The following is an 18,695-nucleotide window of genomic DNA, read 5'->3' on the forward strand; positions in this document are numbered from 1 at the left end:
TGCGTCAATGGAAAAACTGCTCAACCGGCAGATGTAGTGTAGCAAATTTGAACTGAAGAGAGGACGGTGTGGAAGCATAAAGGGAGACGAATAGGCAGGTAACTTTAAATTGAAAATGTTTGTGGTTTTATCAGCAAGTTTGTCCTGAATATAAAGGATACCGCAGCAAGATTAGAGCACAAGAACCATCTATTCATACATACTTGGATGCCTGTGTTTAGTACTGACAAAATATCATAAATAACAATAGAATGTAAAATGAATGCTAATGAACAGTTGGTGGATGCATGTAAATGTAAAATATACTGCAATGTCTCAAGGGATTAGCAGGGATATTTGAACAGGAATCATGCTGAAGATTTTTGACAGTGCATTTTTAAGCAAACTTACCCAGGGGTGAGCCCACGCAGGAACCTCCATTTAGGCAGTAGTCCGTGCAGTGGTTGACCTCACAGCGCTCCCCTGAAAAGTCAGGCCAGCAGTAGCACCTCCAGTCTCCTTTCTCGTTGGCTAAGCAGCGGCCTCCATTCTCACAGGGGGGGCGGCATAGTTCACCTTCACAACAGCAATGGCCATATCACTGACTGTGCTGAAGTGTGCAGAAGTCACATCTCATCTAACCGTGTTATGTAGCTAATGTTAGACAGCAAGAGCTCCGGAGGTGGGGAGTAAACTGCATGCAGGAGGCAGATTTCTTCATCTTCTCTGTAGCCCAGCTATAAAGAGCTGCTCAAGTAGAATTCTAGGTTTTCAGTTCTCTTCAGGGCATTTATAGCGTGAAAACTGTTTCTCATTATCACAGCATGAGCTAGAGTTTTAACGTTTAAATACCATACTGTATATTAAATAATATTTAATATATTGACGTTTAATAAATATCAATATCACAAAAGACTCAACTGTACAATAGATAAAAACATGTTAATAACGTGGTACAAGAAATTGTTTTAGTCTCTGATTTTCCCATTCATGACAGCTGTTCAATGGGTGAATTCTTATAACTAAATTATATGAAGGCTTAAAGTTATGCATAATTTAGCGTGTGAACCAGTTTGACTCTCAGGTTGCTAGCTGTCTGTCTAGGCGTTAGCAGCTTCTACATCTTTTGCCCATTTTTGAAATATTGAAAAGCCTGCTGGAGCACTGGGTCAAAATAAGTAACAATGTGATGAGGATTTTTGTATGTAACATTGTTGACAAGTGACTCCTAACAAAAATAAAATACTGAAAATAGCCTGGAGTGAGGTAGATTTTGCCACTTCCAAGATGGTGACTGCTAGAGCCAACCCAAAAACCAACTTCAGTAAATCTAGTGTCAATATTCTAGTCAATGATTTCACCACAATTGTGCTTATCAGAAGTCAAAGCTAATTAATCCATGCAGCAACCATCCTTATTGTGGTGTGAAGGCACAAGCATCCGCCAACCTGAGATGTTGACGTCGTTGCAGGTGCCGTTGACCAGCACCTTCCCCTCTGGGCAGGTACATCGGGCACCCGTTGGGTTGAGCAGACACATGAAATCACATGACATCCTCAGGCACGGATTGGACGCTGTTAAGAGAAAAGAAAAGAAAAACAAGCAGCCGAGAAAATTATATGTCTGGCCGACAAGGATTTCTTATTTTTATTTGTTAAATGTGTTCTGTTCTTTCACAGAACAATGCTATTTATTTGAAGTGTTTTAATTTCTGTTGTAGCCCAGAGAGTCACAGCTCTAAAGCACATGAATAAGCATGCATGTCTAGATTAAATAATCAACGATTGTGCAATTTGCCATTGCTTAATTGATTAATAGCTTTTTGAAGTGTTCTTCTTGATGCTGGCTATAGCTGATAGACCAAACAAGGTGAACATCTCATAAAAAACTGACTCTGAATGAATCAGAATTAACACCACTTCCACAAGATAAGTATTATTAGGTTCATCACTGATAATTAAGCGTGTGTAGCCTATGAAATAGACCTGGCCGAATCATCTGTGTCCTGACTGCTGGTGTATCCGACAAAAATTAATCTGCATCAGCAAAATGCAATTTTAATAGATTCACAGGTAAAATTTGTATTTTTCCTGATATAACCATATCTACCTTCTATGAAACGTCACAATAGTTACAACATTGCTACATATATAGTATACAGTATATATAATTAGTGCTCAGATTTCCTAGGAGGAGGAAGAAAATCCTCCCAGAGAAAATCTAAGCAGTTGTTAGGGGTTTTGTTGAAGATATCAAGGTTTCACGCCATAGCTTTTTGCAAGCTGAGAGCATCTCCTGCCCACAGACTCCACACTACACGCTACACGGCTGGCCTAATGAGTCTCTGGGGAATGGAACAGCTGCCCTTTAAGTGAAAAACTGACCAAGACTGAGCTGTCTGATGCTCTCCGACCATTAACACCAGAGATGTAACAAATAACTGACAGTGGTTTACCGCACAAAGACAGTGAGAGGAAGGACATGATTGTATTGATTGGCTCCATCTCAGAAAATGGATTGGTTGATTTTTATGCTGCAAACCTATACCTCATTTCTTTGGCTGAGCTTGAATCATTGTTACAGAGCACGTGCTGTTTTCATTATTTATCATTTACCCTTAAGGGAATTAGGTATAATTTAAATACATATTATGGACTTCATAAGTATTCATTATTATTACATTTAAAATGTCATTCTAACTTATAATAAATTCATAATGAGTTTTTTAAGATTAAGAAGTAGAAAAAAATAAATAAAGCTGCAGTAAGGATCTGGCAAAGCATCACTAAGGACAAAACCAATCATTTGGTAATCTCCATGGTTTTCAGACTTCAGGCAATCATTTGTTCCGGACAAAGCATTACAATAAATATTTAATTTATGATTAGATTCATTTGTCCAATAACATATGAAGCGCTAAATGTAGGGATCCGTGCATTTCAAGCCCTTGTTCATTGTATAACTGTAACTTGAATATTTCTCAAAGCCACAATATTCAAACCACTGACAGGAGAAGTAAATAACATTGACCATTCATGTGGATGTTACTTAGACATGTACCACCCGCCTAGACCAGACCAGACATCCCCACCCCACAGCAATGACACTCCTTGATGGCAGCAGCCATCCCCAGCAGGATGCAGCCTGACATAGGCACACAAAAAGGGTTTAGGAACAACTCAAAAAACATGAAGAACAGCACAAGGTGTTGACCTGGCCTCCACATTCACTAGATCCCAAACTGATCAAGTATCTGCGGGATGTAATGGAACAAGCCTGGTCTACAGACTCCCCTCCCCTTAAACCCATAGGACCCAAAGGCCCCCACTAACAAGATTCTGTTGCCAGACACTACAGGACACCCTCAGCAGGCCCATATCCATTTTCTGATGAGTCTGTTGTGAAGGCACAAGGGAGACCTTCACAATATTAGGACATAATACATAATAGAATCCCCATATTAACTGGTCCAATCCAGCAATCCATTAGTATGTACAGTTTCTCTGTGTAAAACCAGACTGATGAGTCACAATTGTTTTGGAGGCACAGGGGAAACCTACACAATATTAGGAAGGTGGTCATAATGTTATGCCTGACCTGACTGCAACACCATCATAACAGTGTATGTGAATATTATACTGCATTATTTCATATCAGATTGTCCTGTGGGCTGTTCTCAATGTGGGCATAAGTTTTAATTGAATATTTGTTCTGGTCCAACATGCCCCTCTTCCCATTATGTTCTATCCCTAAGCACATTACTGATATAAAAAAAACTCCAATAACAACAACAGCAGCGTTAGCAATAACAGGACTGAACATAAAGAAGTACTGTCATACCCTGATGCACTCTGATGGTTTGTTTAACAGAACCATCACAGAAGTCGTCCTTGCAAACTGTTTAGAGAAAGGTAGGCACTTTAAGAAAAACGAGTATTTGGCAGGTTATTGGATGAACCATCTGTCTATCACCATCTTTTATCTACAATCCACAGCCTGAGCAACTTAATTAAAATACGGCTAGGACAATTCTTGCTGCCTCTGTAAGGGAAATGTGTGCATTTGAATTGTGCCACAAGTTATGATGTTTGTTATATTCAAAAAAGTAACACTTGCTGCCAGTTTCTCACAGGACCCTGACTGGTCTGCACCTCAGTGGATCAGCGACAAGCGCATAGCTCGTTGCATGGAAAGATGGATTGTTGTGTGATCTTGTGGGAATCCTGCCAGCACGCAAGGTATGTAAGTACTGTCTATTTTTAATTTGCATAGCCTATGTGCATTAGACAAGAATACTTCATCCTAAGCTTACATTTCATTGTCACTGCGGCTGGTCTAGGCATCAGCAATATCCTTTTAACTTCCACACAGAGACCAACACCAGAGGCTGTTTAGTCAGTAAATGTTAATGATAGCCTTCTACAAGCCCTCTCCACATGAACCTTCAGTGTTTTTATAAAGATGTAATATGCACAATAATTATGCTGACCTTCTACATATGTATAATATTGCGCCATAGCTTTCACCACTCCACTTTACTGCAGTCATTCCTCTTCATTCCTTTCCTTTTGAAATACTCAACAAACAAACATTAAGTCCAATGTAACTGACCTCAAGTTAAGTTTAATCTATGGTTAGTTGCTAAGCATAGATGTTGACTGCTTGCTTTGAGCGTGCATGTTAGTGTGTGTAAATTGACTGGCAGGTGTCATATAATGAAACACATTCAGCACAAATGTCATGATTATGAAGACGACTTACCATCTTGTTGTTTGTAACGGTGAGAGATGAAAACATTCGTGGGTTTCTCCACCCCCAAATTGAGATATTCCACTGACTGTTTTCCATACTTGTGAATTTTAAAGACCTCATGTTTTAGTCCAGTTCCATAGATATAGTCCTCAAATAAATCAATTCTGTATGGTTGAGATATCCCTAAAGATCCAGAAGAGAAAAAAAAAAGAAGATAGCATCAAACACGGCGTTCTGCACACTTGCAGCTTTGGGATGATGAAAGTTTGTATCCTGTGGCGAGTGGAAGTAGATAGAACATGTTGTGTGGGCAGACCGATCTTAACACACATTGTTTGGAAGCTTACCCTTCTGAGGCACACAAGCAATATCCCTGTTGCAATTATTTGATAAAAAGTTGGGGAAATCAAGTGCCGCATGAATAGTACTTTATGTGTTTAAAAGAAGAAGTTGCACTTTGTTTTCCATTTGGGTTTTACCGTGTCTGTCGCTGATCGTCACCAGTGGGTCCGAGCCATCCAATCTCATGCTCCCTATCTGCGAGAGCTCAGGATCAGCCCAGTAAATACGCTGGTTGAAATAATCAATGGCCAGCCCTGTGGGAGGATGAAGGTAAGAGATTTATTTACCTGACAAATTACACAAGGATCATTGTGGAATCCCTCAATGCAGGATACCTTAAGGCCAGGGCAGGTATATGTAGGAGATCACCAGTATTGTGGAGGCAGTTTTTCTTGTATTTCAATTTTCTTCTGACTGTTTGCATGTACATTAAACATTCAGTATCAAAAAAATAAGACAGCTGTTCACTGCACTTCTGAAGGCAGACTTTAGACGCGCCTATATTACAATTTCAAAGCAGTGAGTCACTTTCATTTCTCCCAAATGTCTGACTAGATAATTGAGCACCTGGCTGTGGCAAGTGCGCGTTTTTTGCACGGATGATGAATCCCTCTTTCTGCGACCAAGACGGAGCATGGGTCCCTTGAATTAAAGGAGGCCAAAGCAGCTCTTCAGAACTAGATCAGCACTAAGTGTCTCCCTATAGACATACCAACACATGCCGGGGGGCGGAAAAGATTTCCTTATACAGTAAATTCTCTTCGCATTGTTTTGTATATATTTAGTTAGCATATTAAAGCAGATACTTTAGACCTACATATATTAGTAGGGTGTTGTGACCGGACTGGTTGTATAAAATGTAGCGTGTATGCAGCATACACTGTACACACAGATGTGTGTTTACTACAGTTATCTTCTGGGTCATTTGATAATTCATAAAAACAAACCCGATGAGGCTCGTTCCCGTGGTCACCACGCAGCACTATAACTAGATCAGTAAATATCACTTGACATACGTGTTAATGAACACTGGTGGAAAAAGCTATTATAATTTAACGCTGCTTTGTATGTTCAGGACTTACAAAGCAGCGTTAAACATATAGAGCAGTTTATGCGACTTGGTCCTATGTCCAAAGATGAGGAATGTAATTGAGCCAATGATATTGTGCCAGTTTTTCACAGACAGTTCGACGAACAGGAACATTTAACAGGAACATTTCTGTCACATTTCTGTCCTGTTTTAAATTAAAACAGTTGTTGATGATCATGCATGGTGAACATGCAGCAAAACAAAATGCCAATCCTGCTCTAAATGTATTCATATTACTTAATTATTGAGTTGCTCCCATCTTGTGTAACTCCACTGAACCAAATGCTACTTCAATACAACGCAAAGAAGAAGAAGAAGAATGCTGGCAGTAAACATGTAACATTTTAAAATATTCCATGACAAGAAAAAGTACATTTAAGTACCTTTAATGTATCTATGTTATCAGAGGAAAGAAACACCTACCAGTGGGTCTCCTAAGGTTTTTCTCCAGGAGGACTCTGCGTAATGAGCCATCCATGGCTGATTCTTCTATGTGAGCGTGATCGCCTATTACACTCCAGTACATCATTCTGCAAGAGACCAAGAGAAATTCTGAATCTCCCTCACAACATCCTCTTGCAAAATATTGCACTCACAGAAATATACAGCCATATAAATACATGCATACACCCCACAGGTTTACACGTCACATTATAAACCAGTGTGGGCTTAAACAAATCCATCTTTCATTGGCTACTTAATTTTGAAAAGTAATTAACACTAGGACGAACTAATGCACAATTAGAAGGTGATGTGACTGATGAGAATATTTGGAAAAGCTAAAGATTAATTGTGAGAGTGATGCATCACAAGCCTATGTGGGTGAGGTAGCTTTGGTGTTGCTTGATGGAGCTGGTGTGGTAATGTTATGTAGCTGACTAATGCACTGAGGTGACTAATGGATTACTTCATAATATGGTAATGTTTTCAATGAGTGTTAAAGTTAAATGGAAATGCTTTAATGTGGGAAATCCATACGCTGGCAGAAAAGTATGTGAACTTGGAATTGTTCTAATAATCACACTGCTGTCTACACTATAAATATATAGTCAGCAGGAAAAGAGAATAGTGATGCACACAACTAACCCTCTGGCCGGGTTGACGGCGATGGCGTATGGCTCTCCTGCTATGTCAGTAATCAAGCGGGTGCAGTTTGGTCCCTTAAGTTGTCCGACGTTTATGGAATATCGTAATTTAGTCCAGTGGGCTGTGTAATAACTGAACCAATGCATCCGAGAGTGATCAGTCCAATAAACGTTGCCTGTGATCCAGTCAGCAGAAATATCTCTGGGACGACGGAAGTCTGAACACTGCAGGGGACACCAATCACAATGTCAGGTCCTCTATTCAACTTTTGCACGTGCATTCTTTTAAATTTGTGCCTAGATGGTAAGAAACAACTTCACACATAATTACAGCATTTTTACACAAGTTGAAACAGTATGTAACAAAAAAACGTACAATGTTTCGGACATTTGTTTTAGAAGGACTTCTTTCGAGGGTGTCTTTGTAAAAAATTCCACCAGGGTTAAATTGGGTAGCCCAGATAAACTTTTGGTGGTGAAACAGAGCATCCATCCCGATAATGCGGGCATTGTCCTCGATGTGAGTGAGCAGTTTGTGTCCATGGCTGTGGTTAAATGGAAACACAAAGCTTCGGATTTCAGTGTCATTAGCTATGTAGAGCACTCGATCCTCTGGTCCTGCACCGGGAGTTATCCACATGTAAAAAAAAAAAAGAAAAGAAAGAGAAATTGGCTAAAATCCATCTTGGGTAGCAGCATACAAATACGTTTTATTACATTATCACTTATTAGCATGAACCAAAATAAATATTTGATAATAAACTTTAGGATCATACCTTTTGCTACACAGTTGCCATTGATTTCCTTGTAATTCCGATCACATGTGCATTTAAAAGATCCTTTAGTGTTTGTGCAGTAATGAGGACACGTGTCAAACTGCATGCATTCATTTATCTCTGGAAACAAAAGAGAAGGTAATTTATGCCGGAATAGGTTGCTTTAGAGAAGTTTCTTTCAATTTTAAATCATTATTTCATACTTTATATGCTGAGTTAATGAGTAATAACTGTTAAATAGATTCCCATGGAGAACAACCAGGGCAAGGCCACAAGTAGATAAACCCACAGCATGTTAATAATAAGCAAGAAAAGAATTATGAACTTTAGTTCGGTTTTGCCATAATAATTTTCCATTTTAACTCAGTGATAAAAACAGAATATTCATGTAATTTCTATTTGTAAAGAGGCAAAAACAACCGGACAAATAGCCATTAACTGAGAATTGGGCACCAGGTCACATGGTTGACTAAATAATGAACGCACTCATTTTAAGCCAGTATGCATGTTGATATTCTTGTAAATGTGATAAATAACATCATTGCTCTGAAAATAAAAGCCTTAAGCTTGGTTTATACTTCTGCAGCGATTCTATGCAGAGCCTACGTCGTAGCCTGTGTGAGAGGCCTATGCTGCTGTGAGCACTAGTGCTAGTGGGGCAGCTAGTCAGCAGTGTTATGTTTCTTTGTGCACTTAAAACAACTGCAGTTGGAAGTAAAAGTCAAAAAAGTGTAGGTGTGTCGGAGGCAAAAGAAGGGAGGATATTCTGTTCTTACAGTATTTTCTAGGGTGTAAAATGCTTATGTTGGTTTTATATTTAAAGTTTCAACGTTCAAACGTAAACATTAAACCTCATGTTCTTAATGAGCAAAGGAAGATGACCAAGCCAAATGTTTTCTCTTCATCTAGAGCAGGGGTGTAACACATACGGCCCGTGGGTCGAAGCGGCCCACCAGAGGGTCCGCGGGATGAATTTGCAAAGCATGAAAATTACATTAACTGTAATTTTTCAATAAATTTGGCACCTATTCTAAATTTGTCCACTAGGGATCACTTTTTTAAGTAAGAGATGCATAACATAACACATCACGAAGCAGCAGATGGCAGCAATGTGCTCACATTGCACTTGTTTTTCCATATGTGCATAAAATGTTTCGTAAAAGTATAGTTTATTAAATGTAATCTTTTTCATTATTTACTTGTACTTCTTTGCACTAAAACAAAGGGAACGATCTGGAGTCATTATTTATATGCTATTATGTCTCTTGTACTGCCTCTTTGATCAAACTTGGCTGTATGTGGCCCCCTGAACTAAAATGAGTTTGACACCCTTGATCTGGAGTCTACTAAGTATTCAACTGAACCAAAATTTGAGATCCTTTACTCTTAAATGAATGAAGTTGGTTGAACATTACCTTCACATTGACCTGTTTTTTGGTTCCTCTTAAAGCCGGGTTTGCACTGGCACACCACATTAGCATTTGTCTGGTTGCAGATTGCGTCCTCCCCACACGGATTTGTTTTCTTACCGCACACATCTTCACTGGAAACTACAAATAAAGACAGGACTTTGATTACACATCAGTCCTCTGTATCTTAGGACACCTGCTGGGCTTTTCTTTTGATGTGCAAAAGCCAAAGGGGCATTATCATCTTTCATTTACTGCACAACACACCTCAAACACGGCCATAAATATATTACCATGAATAAAAAAAAAAACATCACGTCTAAAATGAGAGGAGGCTGAACTACCTGATAACATCGAGGTGGCATTTGGTACTTTTCATCTCTTCCGCTTGCTTCTTTGATCTGTTCGCTCGAGTCAACTCGCGTTGTACTTACATGCCTTGCAGTCTTGCTCGTCTGAGCCGCCATCCCCGCAGTCATTGAAGAGGTCGCACTGCAGCTGGACCGGAATGCAGCGTCGGTTGCTGCAGGTGAACTCTGTCTTCCCACAAGGCCGAGGTCTTCCTGCCACCACCTCTGCTTCAGTACACACAGTGTCAGTTAAAAAGACACCTCAAAACCCAAACCAAATATTCAAGTGCAAAGACGCTTTCTATTTCAAAATATATCTTAGAGAGCTGACAATCATTATGGTCTTTTGAAGCTTTCAATAGCAGCATTATTTTGTAGTCTACCTCATAACCTTGATAAAACTGTAAACCAATGAAGACAGAGCCCTGTGACACTTCATTTATTTTCTTGGCTTATTACTTTTACTTCACTGCATTTTCAAAATCAATATGATACTGTTACTCTAACACAATGTCCCAGACTGCCTTTGTTATGTGCTGCAGAACAGACATTTTTGTGAACTTTAACAGTCAATTTGTGGCTGTTGCCAAAATAAAGGATGAACACAGTCAAAGCAACAGCTGTTCGCGAATTGTTTGGCCCATAAAAATGTTGAGGCACTTTGCACTCTTTGTTCTTGGGCATCACTTTACTTGAATTAGCGGTACCGCTTCCCTGTCATGGCAAAATAAACAGAAAGAATGGAAGTCCGACACCCTCCTCCAGCATAATAAAGAGATGAAACATAATGAAGTGATGGAGGGGTGGATGAAGAGAATGATGGGATGAAGGTAAGAGTGAAGGGATTAGAGAAGCATACAATGGTGAGAGGTAATGGAGTGAAGTAAAAGATGGATGGATGTATCAATGGGATCGGAGAGGAAGATAAATGGAGGACAGAAGGAATGAGAGAGTGATAGAGGAGAGAAGTGATTTGTCCCTCTCTTTCCTGTCTGCTCTGCGCCATCATTCACAGGAGGCTTGTATTGAGGGAACTTGTCGGGACAATATAAAGGGCTGGCAGCAGTTATGCCTTTGGACATATAAGAGAAAATAAAAAGCCAATTTTCTTTTCACAAAAATGAGTGGGGAAAAAAATAAATCTAAACTATGCTGAGTAGGCCAAATGTTTTCATTACAACGTGTAAAGCTCCCATTTATATGCAGTGATGCACATTCTCTCTGCCTTTTATCTTCATTTGCAGTTTGTGTACTACTACTATACTAGTATACAAAGATGTGTTAAATCATTTAACACTATTTTCAAAATTCTAAAGCTTACATAATTGTATGATTGGACAGTATGGTAAGTACTTGTGTCAGGTCAGTTTACAACAAAGGATCTTCTTATCAGTCCCAGTTATTGGGCCTGTGCAACTTTGAAGCTATACTATAGTGTGGTACTACGTTATATTCAAGTCAAGACGTGGTGAAACAGGTTCACACAATGCTAATGAGTGGCAGATAAATCTCTCTGTATTTCTCAGTTTATCAAAGTTTTACATATGGTATCTATGCCAATATTCCTGCACTGACACACCACTAAGAATGCATTTACATCAACCAGCCATGATTGGTTTGAAAAAGCTGAATCAGAATCAGAATACTTTATTAATCCTTCAAAGAAACTGTTTGAAGAGGGGAGCACTTGTAGGGACAGGAACTAGAAGTATCAAGAAGTATAAGAGTCAATGGTAGAAAATGGTAGTTACGGATGTAACATGGGTTCTATGAATTGACAGACTCTGTTGGCCTAGGAACTAACCAAGAAAATATTCTGATGCTCTAGATTAAAAACAAAATTTGTCATTGAGAGGAATTATAAGTCCTGGAAAGAAAGTGATCAATGTCAACGATGAGCAGAGTGCTGAGAGAAGGGACCGATGGACTGTAGACATATGTCATATTGCCGTGATTAATCTCACTGCCAAAGGGAGGAGACAAACTTTGTAGCTTTACTGTAGCTTTAAAATCCCAATCACTACATCATGAGAAAAACTGAAAGATATTTTTCTACCCACTGAGTGTTCTGTGAAACATGCTATTATATACTAAAGCATACTAGATGAACATGGGAAGGCAAAAAAAGGTAAAAATATAATATTGTTAATGTTACAGCTTTGACTGCTCAGTTCTGATGTATGAACAATGGTTCCCTGTCTGGGTGCCACGTGGTGAGTGGTCATGAGGTGAAGAAAACAAAATGGCACCGGAAAGAGTGAGGTCACATGCCCTCTAGAATTATTTTAGTTAAACAGTGTAAGAGAGAAAAATCCATCTTTGATTCAACAGTCAAACTTATACACTGCCAAAACACCACTTCTATTGTAAGGTTATGATCAAAAATGTTTCCAACCACTGTTTTTTTTTTTTTTTTTGTCTCAGACCCAATTAATGTTTGGAATCGATAATATGAATTTTCAAAGGCAAGGAAACAAACTCCAGCACTTCTCTATATGAAGGACCAGTGCATCAAGGGAACATTTATCCCTCTGCACTTACCCTTGTAGTTTCAGATATAGACAAAGCTCAGTGCAGTATCTGATCTGTATTGTGCATTCTGTGCTCACCACACTCCTCTTCATCCGAGTTGTCACCACAGTCATCCACTTTGTTGCAGACTTGGTCTGTGCGCAGGCACACATGATCATTTCTACAACGAAATGGCCTTGTAGGAGGACAGGGAAGTTTTGCTGGAGATCAAAAGACACAAAAAGCTAATGGACATATCTTTCAAACACAACAAAACAACCACATAAAATCTTGGGAGAAAAGACAATGAAGCACAGCATTCACTGGGGAGACAGAAAAGCAGACGATTATAAAATATGCATCAATCGTCTTCAAAAGGAAGCCCTGTGAGTGACAATTTCAACCCACCACACATGTCCGTATCTTCGTCAGAGTTGTCTCCACAGTCATCCTTGCCGTCACACACCCACGTGTGGAGTTTGCATAACGTGTTGTTGCAGATGAATTCATCCGCCCGGCAGAAGAAAGCACCTGCAATCACACAGATAAAGCCCCAAGACTCTTAACAGTGTAGCTCAGGTAAAGAGGTGCAATCACAGATGTTGTAGATGTGACTCAACAACTGTCAGTTGCAAGATTATAATGACAGATAATTTCACAAAATGGTCCACACAACAGAGATCATTTTGCCTCACAAAGTCTATTATCGCCGTTCGCCTCATCTGAACTCTGAACATTTTTACAACAATTGAAATTCCTGTGTGTGTTCACTCATCTGTTATGATCCTTTTATATAAAATGCTCTACTGTAGTTCATATGTCTTATCTGGTTGATAATATTTGCAGAGTGATTTTTCTTTCCAGATATCCCCCATCATCATCTGAGGGGACCGTCCTACCAAGCCCTACCCTGGCTGCAGTTTTCTTCATCACTGTGGTCCATGCAGTCCAGCACGTCGTCACAGCGCCAACGTCTGGGGATACAGTGGGCACGATTCAGACACAGAAACTCATCCTCTCTGCACTCCTTCACACATCCAATCTGTCGGGAAAGAAACACCATAAATCATCAAGCTGCAATCACAGAAAACCAAACCACTGAACGAATCATGTTTTAACATGGTTAGAGCCATGCTCCATGAAGCAGCTTCTCACCACTAACACACTACATTATTATGCAATATTCAAATATTATTATTATTATTTTTTAAATCTTGTGAAGCTGTACTGACCTCATCGGAGCCATCTAGACAGTTGTCATGTCCGTCACACCGCAGGCTGGCTGACACGCACCCTCCGCTGGCACACACATACTCGTTCACTGAACATGAAGGGACAACTGGAGAAGGAAGAAGTGCATTAGTACCAGTTCTACCCTCTCCCACTAAGAAGTCCCTCGCATTAGACTCTTTCGGTTTCTTACTCCACAAACAAGTGAAAACTCCATTTTAACATGATGCAGACTGAAATGTGGCTCTGGGAAAAGAACTATTTGAACTTGTCACTCCTCAGCACAGTATGACATTTTCCTGCAGGTATAAGAGCTTATTCGGTGTACTACCTGCTGCTGAGCAAAGTGCTTCACAGTATTTGGCCAGTAATGAGCAGTGGAACTCAAAAGAGCAAATCAGCATGACTGAGACCATTTCTGCAACAAAATGATCTCACATTGTATTGCCGAGCACTTTATTTCTAAGGACTTCAATTAATAAGGTGGTACTCAGAGATAGAGAAAATGTCTAACTCCCTGTTACCCTTTGTCTCCACACTTTTTATACTGTACTCTGCACGTGACATCACTACACTGGCTTTATGTGGTTTAAGGTAAAGCCAGTTTTGATAAACAAAATTATTTGTCATGATTGCAACTTGGAGGCTGTTACTGGTCTGGGGTGCCACTGAACCTTTCACAGAATCACACTCAGTACCTCTCTCTGCCTGTGACAGCCAGAAGAAAAAATAAATCTTTTACTTACAACAGAATAATAAACTATGAATTGCATTAACGTCACTCCAATGTACTAAACAGTGATCCAGAGAACACAGTAAATATTATACACACCAACTATTGCTTAGAAGTATAACTCCTAGTAGTACTTCCAATATCCTTTATAGATTATGGGATATTAGTCTCCTACCTGTTCCCTGGCAGTTTTTTTCATCCTCCCCCATCTTGCAGTCTTCTTGGCCATCACACAGCCACTTCATTGAGATGCAGAGGTTGTTTTGACACCGGAACTGGTCGTCTGCACAGTGTGCCTCGCAGCCTCTCTGTAAATGAACACAGTTTCAAATGAGTCTTGAAATAATAGTCATATGAACACATATGAAACATGGTCGTATGTGGTTTAATAATTACTCCTTTTCATAACACAGTCAATGGACCTGCAATACGTTCAAGCAGCAACCTCTGTGGCTAAAGCATGAAACAAACATGAGTGTCAGAGCATGAAGTTCATCAAATGGCCACTTGAGGCTGGCTCTAAAAGCAAGCCAGTCTCCATAAACTTGGATGTTAAAATGGCCAACTTTACGGCAAAAAGAAACATGTTTACAGCCTGGTATAAAAAAAAAACTCTCTTTTGATCTCTATTACTAATCTCCCTATTCTTGTCAACTGTACAAGGGTTGAGTTTTTAAAGTGCATCATTTATGGCTATGCCTCATTGAGTGACAGGCAGGTCTCATCTTGCCTCCCACATCCTGCATGCCATATTGGTTCCAGACAATATGGCATGCAGGATAATGTTGGGTAAAGCTAGTCTGGAATAGCCAGACTCACTTCATAACAGAATATAGATTTCATTACAGGGGAGTGCTTCAAAAAATAACTGTACACACAACTGGGTTGTCCTACGACCAGTCAGAGTCATTTTGTTGAAAACATTTTCAGCTCCACTGTAGAAAGAAGATGTATATGCTTATGTTGCTATGGTTTGATTGGCCCTGTATATCACAATCAGTTCCCAAGGGAATGACTCCAGACCAATGTTCTGCCGCAAAAATGTAGGCGTGGAAGGTCGTCTGACTTCCAAGCTATGGTAAAGCAGAAGACAGGTTGTTCCCCTGGTTTTTCTCCTATTCACGAAGAAATCTCTGGGGCAACACAAACAATCAAGACAGTTGATTTATCCCCCTGTCTCCTTCATTTGAAGCATTTTAAGAAGGGGAAACAGAAGGAATGTTGACTGATCAGTAAACACTGTTCACATCAGCAAGACTATTGTTATATCACAGATTCTGTGAAACAGCCCCTAACATTGATCACACTGTCCTGATATATATTGACCAGACTGTAGAAGCCAGTCTCCCCCCACAACTAATGATGTGATGATCACAGGGGCTTGAAAACGCTGAACAGATGAGAGCTGATTTTCACAATGTGCTTTAAACTCTCTTAAAATGATTGACTTTGCCCTAGAAACTCAGCCAGTCGCCACTCAGAGAAAATGGTATTCATTCCCATTTCAAATTCACAAGAAAGCCTCAGAGGTTTGCATTTAAAAATAAACGCATCCACTTTTCTACCCACCCACAAAACATCAAAGAGTTGAAGTTCATGACATGTTGAATAAGTGTGAATACCAACAAATGCCCTGACACCTCATCACATTAAGCCAGTCTGCATGAATAAAGGTGGGCATTCTACGCCACGACGGCCGCTGTGACTGACTCAATTCAAAAGCGGCTGCTGATTGAAAGGCAACTTTATTTCCTGAAACTATTTGACTGCGCTGACCCAGAAAGCTGCCACTGGGGAGACACATAATAAAGGGTTAATTAGGGTTGCGCCGCCTTGCATGGAGAGGGATTATATGTAAAAATTGCTACGCCAATGTTGAACGGAGCAATAAATTAAAAAGAATAATGAATCGTAATAACAAGCCATTGTCCTTGAATTATGCATCACACTGCATCATTACCACTGATGGGGCATATTTTTGTACGAATCCTGCAAAAATCTCTTTATACCATGAAATACTAAATAAAGGCGCATTTAAGTTGATTTCTTCACATATTATAAGACTGTAAAATTACAATGGCAATTTGAAGCTTTGAAAATGAAGATACTTGGGCATCTTTAGGACCAAAACAAGCAACCTTTGTTTTCCTGAATGGGACAGGGATTAGGATTTGCTAAAGCAAATGAATACAAGGTATTTCACGCACTAATGTACTTGAAGGTGCTTTAAATCACCACAGCGATATTTCCTGTCCGGCATTGTTTTGGAATGTAGCAACCATGACGAGGAGATTTGGATCGACACAATGAACTGTGCCTACAATGGGATTATTTTCTCCGCGAGCAGCAATACACACACATCTAATTTCAGTTCTCTCCATCCAATTTTGATATTTAATCCCTGCCTGTGCTGCGAACTCAGATACGAACAGGCACTTCCAGAAGATCAATTATAGACTAAATTATACAGCCCATATGCTATAATTTGGCTCACGTACACTGTAATTTATAAGTGCTAAGCTTGTCTATTTCCTCAGGTATTTTCTTCACAGTAACATGTTTTTTGTTAAATGACCAGTAATTTTTATGTTAGCCATCATTAACTCCTAATTTTACAAAATCAGTGACGACAGCGTTGTAAGAATTGTGTTTGGAAGGACTTCTATTCACACTGACAAAACGGAGTAGGCCAGACACACGTTGGTGTTGGCGGGTTTTATTCTTAAAAAAACAACATACCATAAATCTTGCTCAAATCTGTGTCTCATTAGCTGCACCCATGTGGTCCCTTTGACTCTGAAATATGTGGCACACATACTTCAGACACTGACCTCATCTGAATTATCCAAGCAGTCATAGTCCCCGTCACAGCGGAATCTGGAGGAGATGCATTCTCCGTTGGCGCAGGCGAAGTCCTTGTGGTTACAGGTTACCGGCTCTGAGTCGAGAAAAACACAAAAGATACAAAATGGTGCAAAACTGACTTTTGTCCAGCATAAACAAACTGATGTTTGCATCAGCCAAACGCTCTGTGTTTAGAATCATGTGCTAATGCCTTGGCAAACCAGTGTTTTATCTAATTAGAGTCATTTTGTATCAGAAGTGGATAAAAAGGCAAAGCTGATCGAGATGTAAATACATTCACTGCTGCTCTATCTGCCATTTAGTGCAAGTCTGTCCCTGAGGACAATATTAGGATGCAGCTAAACAGCTGCATCAGATCCACTGTCTGCGCCCTCCCCTTGTTATCATGGACTGTTAGCCAACTTAGGGTGTGTGTTATGAGTTGTGCTGCAACGGAGACTCCCAGAAGGCATTGCAGCAAAATCTGATTTGCAGCCTTTCTCCTGTCTGCAAGTCCACCTGCTTAATTCTTTGCCATCCAACACTTGACTGGCTTTTATTTGCATTTTAAGTGACATTAATAGGTGTGGGGACTCAGGCATCTAATAAATCACACAAATGATGCATACTCAGCAACAGCACACAGAATACGCCTGCACATACTCATATAATGTACAAGCGAACAATTCCACGCAGACAGAAATGCATACAAGGACTAGAATATACAGGAGGTATAGATGTTAATTTTACAAGGTGGGTCACCATAGTCATTTCATCTGTAAATAAAAAGTTTTCTTCCAAAAGTGATGATGAGAATCTAAATAAAAGGGAACATGAATTACAGAGAAGAAATAATACGATGAGCTCACATTATTCTCAGAGAAACAACAGAGATAATAAGAGCATGCCTGAAAATAAGTGGTGAGCGTGGCTAACTCGATAGTGGGAAACAATATCAGAGAAGAAGAGAAGGTAGGAGGGGCCATCAGAACTCTTCAGAGAAGACCGATCCCCCACAGCACAGAACATCAGACGTATAGATGAACACAAACGGAGCTAACAGAAAGTAAAGGAGTCAGGTACTCACTGCAGTTCACCTCGTCTGAGTTGTCCCCACAGTCATTCTGGCTGTCACACCTCCAGTGGTCGGGGATGCAGTTGTTATTCTTGCAGCGGAATTCATGAGGTCCACAGGTCTTTTCATCTTTTTCATCAGGAGCAAACAAACACAAAGACGAAAATGGCTTCAAAGAGCATGAATATTAATGGTGTGCTAGCTATCATATTTTTCAACCTGCAATCAGCGTTTCCTCAGGGTTTCCCAGAGCAAGTCTGACACGGAGTTCAAAACACAGCGCGCACTCAGGAGGCTAACGCGCCATAAGATGAAATACCTGACTGCGCCACAAATCTTCCTCAACAGGCTCTCAGACAGACGGGAAGTTGAGAAAATGCGAACATTCTTTAAGGAAACACCCGAGATAATTTCAGAACGCAACAAATGCTGAAGAAAATTGTTTGGATTCTGCAGAAGCAGCAAGTACCAAGTAAGGATTTGACATAAACGGAATGATATTTTAAATGTCATCTTTTT

General features: G+C 39.9%; 1 protein-coding gene across 1 annotated transcript in view; it reads right to left on the minus strand.

Moving 5' to 3' along the window:
- The window catches only part of lrp1bb (low density lipoprotein receptor-related protein 1Bb), a gene marked incomplete at its 5' end in the record, with an annotated part of 267,322 nt that overhangs the window by 16,806 nt on the left and 231,821 nt on the right, over window positions 1–18,695 (minus strand). The window contains 17 exons of the mRNA XM_084544895.1: window positions 391–555; window positions 1,428–1,553; window positions 4,741–4,914; window positions 5,211–5,327; window positions 6,587–6,693; window positions 7,250–7,473; window positions 7,625–7,866; window positions 8,025–8,144; window positions 9,440–9,574; window positions 9,868–10,011; window positions 12,393–12,515; window positions 12,703–12,825; window positions 13,204–13,336; window positions 13,527–13,633; window positions 14,433–14,565; window positions 17,089–17,195; window positions 18,189–18,305. Coding sequence (XP_084401021.1) covers window positions 391–555; window positions 1,428–1,553; window positions 4,741–4,914; window positions 5,211–5,327; window positions 6,587–6,693; window positions 7,250–7,473; window positions 7,625–7,866; window positions 8,025–8,144; window positions 9,440–9,574; window positions 9,868–10,011; window positions 12,393–12,515; window positions 12,703–12,825; window positions 13,204–13,336; window positions 13,527–13,633; window positions 14,433–14,565; window positions 17,089–17,195; window positions 18,189–18,305 — 2,397 coding nt within the window. The remainder of the gene's footprint in view (window positions 1–390; window positions 556–1,427; window positions 1,554–4,740; window positions 4,915–5,210; window positions 5,328–6,586; window positions 6,694–7,249; window positions 7,474–7,624; window positions 7,867–8,024; window positions 8,145–9,439; window positions 9,575–9,867; window positions 10,012–12,392; window positions 12,516–12,702; window positions 12,826–13,203; window positions 13,337–13,526; window positions 13,634–14,432; window positions 14,566–17,088; window positions 17,196–18,188; window positions 18,306–18,695) is intronic.

This window comes from Chelon labrosus, assembly GCF_963514085.1.
Source record: "Chelon labrosus genome assembly, chromosome: 5".
In the NCBI taxonomy this organism is placed as follows: Eukaryota; Metazoa; Chordata; class Actinopteri; order Mugiliformes; family Mugilidae; genus Chelon; species Chelon labrosus.